Consider the following 9,596-nt stretch of genomic DNA (forward strand, 5'->3'; position numbering starts at 1 on the left):
ATTAAAACTAAGAACTGCAGTGCACGCAACCACTCGCCTCTTCCATAAAAAGTTCATCAGCTTGATGTTAGTGCGATTTGACAAAGTTGTTTCCATTTACCTTAGGACAACACCAAGGAGGGCCCGACAAAACCATGAGAGATGACAGAGAGTGTTACCAGAGTTTTAGAAAATTATATGATAACAATGATTATACGACTCATGCGCCTTAGACCAGGATATTCCCGACGCGTGCATGACCATCTCATGACAGGGCCCTCATGACCTTACCCCTCAATTGCCAATGTATGGCTCCTTTCACAATATCACGCATGTGATATTTACATAACAGCTTACACAACAACTACCTTTTCTGTCCCTTACAACCTCAAACGCTACTTTAAATCCTAGGCAATTTTTTTTTTTTTTTTTTTAAGGGAATTAAACAGGGTCTGCCCTTATTACGAACTCGATTGATACTCGGTAGGACTCGAACCAACCCAAGTAGCAAGTTTCTAAACCACTCAGCCGTGGAGCATCCCACTGCGTTTATCAAACTTTAAAGATTTTGGTCAAAGAGATTAACGAAAACTTGCCTGGAGTGTGCTGATTATTGGATTAGTTCCGATCTTGTTTCCCCATAGCACACAGGCCAAAGGTGACGCCTTTGGTGGCAGATAAGTGTCTTTTGGAATGAGATCCTCGCCCTTTTTTTGGTTCCATTTGGACTTGACACTTATTTATCATAATGTTTCTTTAGCACTTTCTTTTTAAGCGCCCGTCTAAGACATTCTCACCTATGTCTAGGGTTATTCTCTCCAATCTGGCGACAAAGAAACATCGCCGGAGGCTCATCGTGACTCCGAAGACCTCTAATCTTACTTCCTCCTCCTACAGACACGCCCACGGCCAGCGTCGCCCGCCTCCTCCTCCGCCTCAGTCGGGAGGGCGTCTCCGTGCACATCCAGCCCGAGAACTCCTCGCTGACCTCGCCCTTGGGCCTCGAGACGCCGAGGACGGTCTCGCCCGAGTTCGAGAATAGTCCCCTGAAGAAGACGCTCCACATCGCAGAGGTGGACCACTTCCCGCTCGGACTTGTGGTGAGTTGTCCTTAAGGGGGGCGAAGGGGAGGATGGGAGTGGAAGAGGGGGAAGGGGGGCGGGGAGTTCCAGAATACACATCGTAATTTACAACGTCGAACGACAAAAGTCCGACTCTCTTACGACGTCTATCAGTCCTGCGAGACGTTCTCTAGACGGAGAAGTCGATCTGACGCCAATACGTTTAAATGACGTAATTATTTATGACGTCACAAACAAAGTCCGTATATATGACGACATAACTTTCTGGAGGCCCTGGAGCGAGGTTCCCTGTACACGTGTTGACCTGACCTGACTTGACCTGATTTGCAAGGTCTTCGGGGAGGTTCCTTTGTGCTAAGGTGCTCGTCGTCCCTTTTCACCAACCTCTGCCTGGACGTGAACTCGCCTGAATCTAAGGTAATCGAAAACTCAGTTTGGTCTCCTTTCTTCTTCTCCTTCTCCTCCTCATACAGGCCAAGGCCTCGGTGTGGGAGACGTGGCTCCTCCTCGTTCTGGACCGCGGGAGGGCGGAGGACCTCCTCAGGCAGCTGACGATCTCCGTCAAAATGCTCATCGACAACCAGGTGAGAAACTTTCCCGGAACGGCGAGCCAAACGACGCGGAAGTGTGTGTGTGTGTGTGTGTGCGTGTGTGTGTGTGTGTGTGTGTGTGTGTGTGTGTGTGTGTGTGTGTGTGTGTGTGTGTGTGTGTGTGTGTGTGTGTGTGTGTGTGTGCGTGTGTGTGTGTGTGTGTGTGTGTGTGTGTGCGTGTGTGTGTGTGTGTGTGTGTGTGTGTGTGTGTGTGTGTGTGTGTGTGTGTGTGTGTGTGTGTGTGTGTGTGTGTGTGTGTGTGTGTGTGTGTGTGTGTGTGTGTGTGTGTGTGTGTGTGTGTGTGTGTTGTGAATCGATATGACATGATCCCTCTTCTCCTTCAGGTGATCTTCGTCAACACCCCAGAAGCCGCCGAGGTCATCGACGCGTCCCTCCGTCAGCGCGGAAGGTCCCAAGCCCCGAGGACGGAGGAGGACCTGGAGGCGGACGCCCTCTTTTCGCCGAGGAGGACCTCGAGGACGGGCCAGGAGGAGAAGGACTCTCCGGAGAAGGATTCTCCGGGCGGGGATGTACAAGAGGAGGACTCAAAGCCGGCGGACTCGAAAAAGGACCTCTACAAGATCTACGAGGTGTACAGCCCCTCGTCGGCCCTCCCCCACCGGTACCTGCACCTGGGGTCGTGGCGCTTCGAGGGCGGCACCGTCTGGAGTCAGTTCAACGACCTCGAGAATCCCCTCAGGAGGAGGGACCTCACCGGGCTCCACCTTCGCTGTGCCACCATTAACAACGTCAGTACCTGAGGAGGAGGAGGAGGATGGGGAGGGGGAGGGGGAGGAGAAGGAGGAGGAGGAGGAGGAGGCAATAAGGAGGAGGAGGAGGAGGAGGAGGTAATAAGGAGGAGGAGGAGGGGGAAGGAAGGAGGAGTGGCTGAAGAGGAGGAGTAAGAGGAAGAGGAGGAGGAGGAGAACGAGGAAAAAGATGAAAAAGAAGAGGAAGAGGAAAAGGAGGAAGAAGAAGAAAATGAAAAGAGAAAAGGAGGAAGAAGAAGAGGACGAGGAAAAGGAGAGGAGTAAAAGGATGAGCAAGAGGAGGATGAATAAGAGGAAGAATAAGAGGAGGAGGAGTAAGAGGAGCAGGAGAAGAAGAGGAGTAAAAGGATGAGTAAGAGGAGGATGAGTAGGAGGATAAATAGGTAGAGGAGGAGGAAGAGGAGGAGGAGGAGGAGGAGGAGGAGAAGAGGAGTAAAAGGATGAGTAAGAGGAGGAATAGGAAGAGGAAGAGGAGGAGGAGGAGGAGGAGAGGAGTAAAAGGATGAGTAAGAGGAGGATGAGTAGGAGAAGGAATAGGAAGAGGAGGAGAGGAGTAAAATGATGAGTAAGAGGAGGAATAGGGAGAGGAGGAGGAGGAGGAGGCAGAGTTGAAATCCTTACATTTTACGTTGTCAACCGCACCGGTTTGGTCCGTCCTACACTCCTGATCCTGGACTCTGGTGAGCACCCAATGCAACGTGTTCTTTGGTTTGTGTGCCATATGGCCTCCGTGCCTCCTTCACGAGGGTGACAATTCCATACGTTTTTTTGTTTTTTTTGTTTTTGTTTTTTCACAAAAGACTTCTGCCTAGCACGTGTGACCGTTGTTTTTCTCTGTGGCCCCACACAGTTCCTGCCCTACGTGACCATAGACCGCATCGGGAAAGAAGTTCGGCTGAGAGGCTGGTTCGCCGACGTGTATGACTCAATGCGAGAGTTCTTCAACTTCACGTAAGAATCAATCAATGACTCAAAGTTCAGTGATGGATTTTACAAAATCACGTGTTCCTCTAAGCTATTCTTTAACCTCAAGATCCCAACTTCCCCGAAAACTTCTTCCCTTTCCCTTTCAAATCCCCACCCCAAAAAAATCCTTATTCGCTTATTTTGCCCAAGTACCCCCACAAGATTCCACTAAAACTTCTTCCCTCTCCCCCTAAAACTTCTTCCCTTTAACCCTTAAGATATTCTCTCCCACCCAAAATTCCCCAGACTCCACTAGAAATTCCTCTCTCTCCTCCTAAAATTCCCCAGTCTCCTAAAACTTCCTCTCCCTCCATGAAAATTTCCCAGACTTCCCTAAAAGTTTCTCCCTCTCCCCCTAGAATTCTCCCCAGATTCCCCCAAAACTTTCTCCCTCCCTCCCTACAAAAAAAAAAAAAAAAAAAAAAAAAAAAAAAATCACGGTGACGGAAGACCCAAATCCAAAGATCCTCTTCTTTCTCTTCATCTTCCTCCTCCTCCTCCTCCTCCCGAAGGACAACGTGCGTGGAGACGGTGGACGGCGAGTGGGGTGCCCTCAGGGATGGCGCCTGGTCCGGCATGGTGGGCATGCTGACCCGGAACGAGTCTGACGTCATCGTGGCCCCGCTGGATCACGTGACCGCGCGGGAAGAGGTCATCGACTACACCATCGGGATCGCCGTCATCGGGTGGGTGATGACCTCCTGATGACCTCCTTTGATGCCGTGGTGGTGGAGGGGGTACCTGTCTCCCATGTTCCTGACCCCCCTCTCTCTTTCACACTTTCGATATTTCTCTCTCTCTCTCTCTCTCTCTCTCTCTCTCTCTCTCTCTCTCTCTCTCTCTCTCTCTCTCTCTCTCTCTCCCTCTGGCACAAGCGACGCTTTTATTCAGCTAAAGGGTGACAGACTTTATACATTTGTTTCTGTCTGGCGTCAGACTAGTTTTGGTTCGGAAGAGAGGGAAGAGGGAGAGATGGAGAGAGAGACAGAGAGAAGAGAAGGAAAAGAGGAAGAGAGGTACTATAACATAAAATCGTATCTGTAATTTTAATTATAATTCACATTTTTTCATTTATATTTCTTGCGTCATTTTGTCAGAATCATACGGTGAATGTGTGTCTAAGAACCCTTTAACCTTTTCAAAGATAGAAGCGCCGGTGAAGAAGCATTTGTCATAATAATTATTAATCCTCTTTTTTTTTTTAGTGAACCTAGTTTCTAAAACTCGCCACAATATGAATTCATCCATCAAATGTACACTCACGCACAATGATGTATTTGCGTTTTAGATATTACAAATGAATACTAACAAAAGAAACACATACACACACAAGCACACACATACACACACACACACACACACACACACACACACACACACACTCACACATACACACACACACACACACACACACTCACACATACACATAATAAAGTCATAACATATCTTTTGTTTATTCCTTTCCGCCATCATCAATCTCCAACGGGAACGCCCATCTCCTCCTCCTCCTCCTCCTCCTCCTCCCTTTCCCCTTTCTCCTCCTCCTCCTTCCCACTTACTCCTCCCCCGTCCTCCTCCTCCTCCTCCCTCTCCCCTCTCTCCTCCTCCTTCTATTTACTCCTCCCCCTTCTCCTCCCTTTTCCCTCTATCCCTTCCTACTCCTCCCTCTTCCTCCTCATGCCCCTTCCTCCTCCTTCTCCACGTCCCCTTCCTCTTCCTTCTCCTCCCCCTTCCTTCTCCTTCCTCTTCCTCATCCTCCTCCCCTTTCTCTTCCTCCTCCTATTCCTCCTCCTCCGTCTTCCTCTTCCTCCTCCCCTTCCTCCTCCTCCTCCTCCCTCTTCCTCTTCTCCCCCTTCCTCCTCCCCTTCCTCATCCTCCTCCTCCCTCTTCCTCTTCTCCCCTTCTGCTCTTCCTCCTCCTCCTCAGATACCAGCTCTTGATCAAGCGGCCCGGCATGTCGGACTCGATGTGGACAGCATACATCCTGGTCTTCAGCGACGGCGTGTGGGTCTCGCTCCTGGTCAGCCTGGCCCTCTCCCTGGTCGTCCTCGTGGCCTCGGTCAACTACAGCCCCTTCGAGAGCAAGACGAGGGTTAGCGAAATCGCCATGATCCCCATCTACGCCGTTTCCCAGCAAGGTCCGTTTCTCCAAGTCTCTCTTCGTCTACGGAAAGAAAAACGACGACGATATGACGTCATAAGAGAAACCGACGACATGACGTCACAAGATCGACTCGAGTTACGAACTGACGATATGACGTCATAAGAAAAACCGACGACATGACGTCACAAAATCGACTCGAGTTACGAACTGGCGACATGACGTCGCAAAGAGTTCGACTCGAGTTGTGAACTGACGATATGACGTCATAAGAGAAACCGACGACATATTGTCACAAGGAGATCGACTCGAGTTACGAGATGACTGACGTCATAAACCCGACGACATGACGTCACGATGAGCTCGACTCGAGTTGGGAACTGACACGACGTCATAACGAACGGACAAATGCATTACGAAATAGACACGAATAAACGAAACAAAATAGAATCAAATAGATTAATCAACAAGATGTAACAAACAATATGAAAATTTAATAAATTAATGAATATATAAATAAATGAATATAGAAACAGTTACAACAGATAAATGGGCATATAAATAAATAACAAAATAAGAATCTAAAAATGTCCTTATATTGTCATAAAGTGTAACCCCCCCACCCCACATTTCCCACTCCTACAGGGTGGTTCAGTGACGTCACTGCTCGGTCCTGCCGCATCGCCTACATCACCCTGTACCTGACCACTACCCTGTCCTACGCGGCCTACACCTCGACGCTGACGTCCGCCCTGGCCACGCAGAAAATGACGCTGCCCTTCGTCGACATGGCCGGAGCCCTTCGCATCGGATCCTACGGCATCGGATTCCCCAAAGGATTCTCCGTCGAGACAGCCTTCAGAGTCAGTGGAACTCGTGCTTGTGTGTGTGTGTGTGTGTGTGTGTGTGTGTGTGTGTGTGTGTGTGTGTGTGTGTGTGTGTGTGTGTGTGTGTGTGTGTGTGTGTGTGTGTGTGTGTGTGTGTGTGTGCGTGCGTGTACATATATACATACACAACATAACTTCATATCACGAGTTAGCCAAAAAAAATATTGATAAGTAACTACACAAATAACTTTAGTGGAATTAATACTACTATGAATAAATGATAGCTAATAATACTATAATATCATAAAAAGGAAACCAGTGAAAATGAATGAAAAACTATGACAATCTTTTAAAACCTTTCGCCAGACCTGGTGAATGCTCTCTTTTATTAGAAAGTAGATTTCTACTAACTTCATCTTCTAGTTATGTTTATCTAGGTAGCTGGCTTATCTTGTAAACGCAGAAAGCGTGTATAAATAAATAAATAAATAAATGGATAAATATATATATATACACACACACACACACACACACACACACACACACACACACACACACACACACACACATATATATATATATATATATATATATATATATATATATATATATATATATATATATACATAAATTCAATTAAGGAGAACATATCTGTGTTATTAGGCAGAATGAAACAAAAATTATAAAAAATAATAACAGAGAAATAATTATACAAATATTACTATAATCAATCATACAATAAATACATAAATAAAAATACTCTGACAATTTCATAAAATGAAACTATGATAAACAAGTGTAAATAGCTAAAGGACTATTATAGCCTACAAACTATGGGATACGTCACTATGATATGGTATATGATTTAGTGTCTTATGGCTAAAGTACAGAGTAGAGACATATGGACAGATCGTTCCGTGGCAAATGAGTTGTTTGTATTACAAAAGTCTATTACAAGTCTCGAGCGCGGCGTTTTTTTGTTTTTTGTTTTGTTTTTTGTCATTTCTTTAAGAGGCAGATCACATTTTGGGGAATAATGTTTCTCATATGTTTGCTTTACGATTTTTTTCTACTTTATCTATTATTTTATATTACTTTTTGTTTTATTTTTATCTATTCATGATTTTATTTAGCTATCTTATTTATTTATGTTCATTTATTTATTTGATCATTTACTGTTGGCGATGAACAGTCTAAAATAAAAAAATTAAGATTTTTGTAAAAAAAAAATATATATATTGTAATAGTGAAAAAAACAATACAAGGGTGACGACGACTATAATATGATCCATCATCAATGAAAACGACGACGAATACGATAATGATAATAATAATAATAATAATAATGATAATAATAATAATAATAATAATAATAATAATAATAATAATAATAATAATAATAATAATAATAATAATAATATAAATAATAATGATAATAATAATAATGATAATAATAATAATAATAATAATAATAATTATAATAATAATTATAATAATAATACGTGTAATAATAGCACTAATAATAATAATAATAATAATAATAATAATAATAATAATAATAATAATAATAATAATAATAATAATAATAATAATAATAATAATAATAATAATAATAATAATAATGATAGTAATAATAGTAATAATAATAACGCTATTAATAACAATAATAATAGCAATAATAATAATAATGATAATGATAATAATAATAATAATAATAATAATAATAATAATAATAATAATAATAATAATAATAATAATAATAATAATAATAATAATAATAATAATAATAACAATAATAACAATAATAATAGTAATGATAATAACAATGATAATAATAATAGTAATAATAATAACGATATTAATAACTATAGCGATAATAATAATAATAATAATAATAATAATAATAATAATAATAATAATAATAATAATAATAATAATAATAATAATAATAATAATAATAATAGTGATAATAATACATACATATACCAAGGCTTTTCCCCCTTACAAGGGAGGTAGCCAAAAAAGAAAAAGGCATAAAATCATTCCCACCCATTTCATCCCTAAATACACTCCACTCCCCTCCACCCTCCCTCCCATCTATTCACCTCCTGGATGGGTCATCCCTGCACCTTGTCCACTGCCCTGGGTCAGAGGCAGTGTCGCAAGTCACAGCACATCCACAGCAAGGCCGCTTCATTAAATCGGTGACCCCCCCCCTCTCCGTCCCCCCATGCACAAAAGGAGAAGACGGGGAGAAATCCCTTCGGGCTGCGTCAAATTTTGCTCACACATACTCCCTCACCCCACATCTCCCCACCCATTCCACCTCATATATCACAACATCATCCATATACAACCATTCTCCATTCACCCCTGTCTTCTGTCCTCTCCCGTCCTTCCTCAACAGACATTCCCCTCTTCCCCAAAGCCCCCTTCACCCCATCCATCCATCTCATCCTAGGACGTCCCCTCATGTTCACTCCCTCCACATCTGCCTTCCATGCCTCTTTTACCAGTCTTTCTTCATTCATTCTTTCCATGTGTCCAAACCATCCTAATACTCTTTCATCAACCCTATCTCCCAACTCCCTTTCCACCCCTGTTCTCTTCCTCACCTCCTCATTTCTCACTCTATCTAGTCTAGTAACCCCCATCATACTTCTCAGACACCTCATCTCAAACACATTCAAACTCCTTCTCTCTTCTTCTCTTATGATCCATGTTTCTGCTTCATATAGTGCTGTGGGCACAATCACTCCTTCATATAGTCTCCTCTTAACATCCATTCCCAGATGTCTATTCCTCATTACACTTTTTAATCCACCGAGGCATTTACTCGCTTCTCTCAATCTACATTCTACCTCCACCTTCACTCCACCTTTTCCTGCCACATTTGCACCCAAGTATCTAAAACTATCCACTTCCTCCAGTCGCTCTCCCTTAATGCTCACTTCCAGTCTGCTGCCACTTTCACCCCTTGTACATCTCATCACCTTACTTTTACTCACATTTATCTTCAGCTTTCTTCTTTCACACACTCTCCCAAACTTTGTCACCAACTTCCTCAATCCCTCCTCCGATCCTGCCACAAGCGCAGTGTCGTCCGCAAACAACAGCTGGCTCACCTCCCACTTTTCTCCATTTTCTTTAACCATCTCCAATCCCTGACCCACCACCCTTGCATTTACCTCTCGCACTACCCCATCCATGTACAAGTTGAACAGCCAGGGCGACATAACGCATCCTTGACGAAGTCCCACCTTTACCTCGAACCACTCACT

General features: G+C 43.6%; 2 protein-coding genes across 2 annotated transcripts in view; both read left to right on the forward strand.

Annotated features, from left to right (window-relative positions):
- Window positions 1-795: 795 nt before the first annotated feature.
- Window positions 796-3,376, forward strand: LOC143026079 (uncharacterized). The gene is made up of 4 exons (XM_076186075.1): window positions 796-1,079; window positions 1,535-1,645; window positions 1,996-2,400; window positions 3,272-3,376. The coding sequence occupies exons 2-4, from the start codon at window positions 1,628-1,630 to the stop codon at window positions 3,374-3,376; spliced, it is 528 nt and encodes a 175-aa protein (XP_076042190.1). The 5' UTR covers window positions 796-1,079; window positions 1,535-1,627.
- Window positions 3,377-3,963: 587 nt separating this feature from the next.
- Window positions 3,964-9,596, forward strand: part of LOC143026080 (glutamate receptor ionotropic, kainate glr-3-like) — a 19,637-nt gene continuing 14,004 nt past the window's right edge. The window contains exons 1-3 of the mRNA XM_076186077.1: window positions 3,964-4,073; window positions 5,314-5,525; window positions 6,134-6,351. Of these exons, the coding sequence (XP_076042192.1) occupies window positions 3,964-4,073; window positions 5,314-5,525; window positions 6,134-6,351 (540 nt within the window). The remainder of the gene's footprint in view (window positions 4,074-5,313; window positions 5,526-6,133; window positions 6,352-9,596) is intronic.

The sequence above is a fragment of the Oratosquilla oratoria genome, chromosome 6, assembly GCF_046742065.1.
Source record: "Oratosquilla oratoria isolate Oo_2021 chromosome 6, ASM4674206v1, whole genome shotgun sequence".
Taxonomy (NCBI): Eukaryota; Metazoa; Arthropoda; class Malacostraca; order Stomatopoda; family Squillidae; genus Oratosquilla; species Oratosquilla oratoria.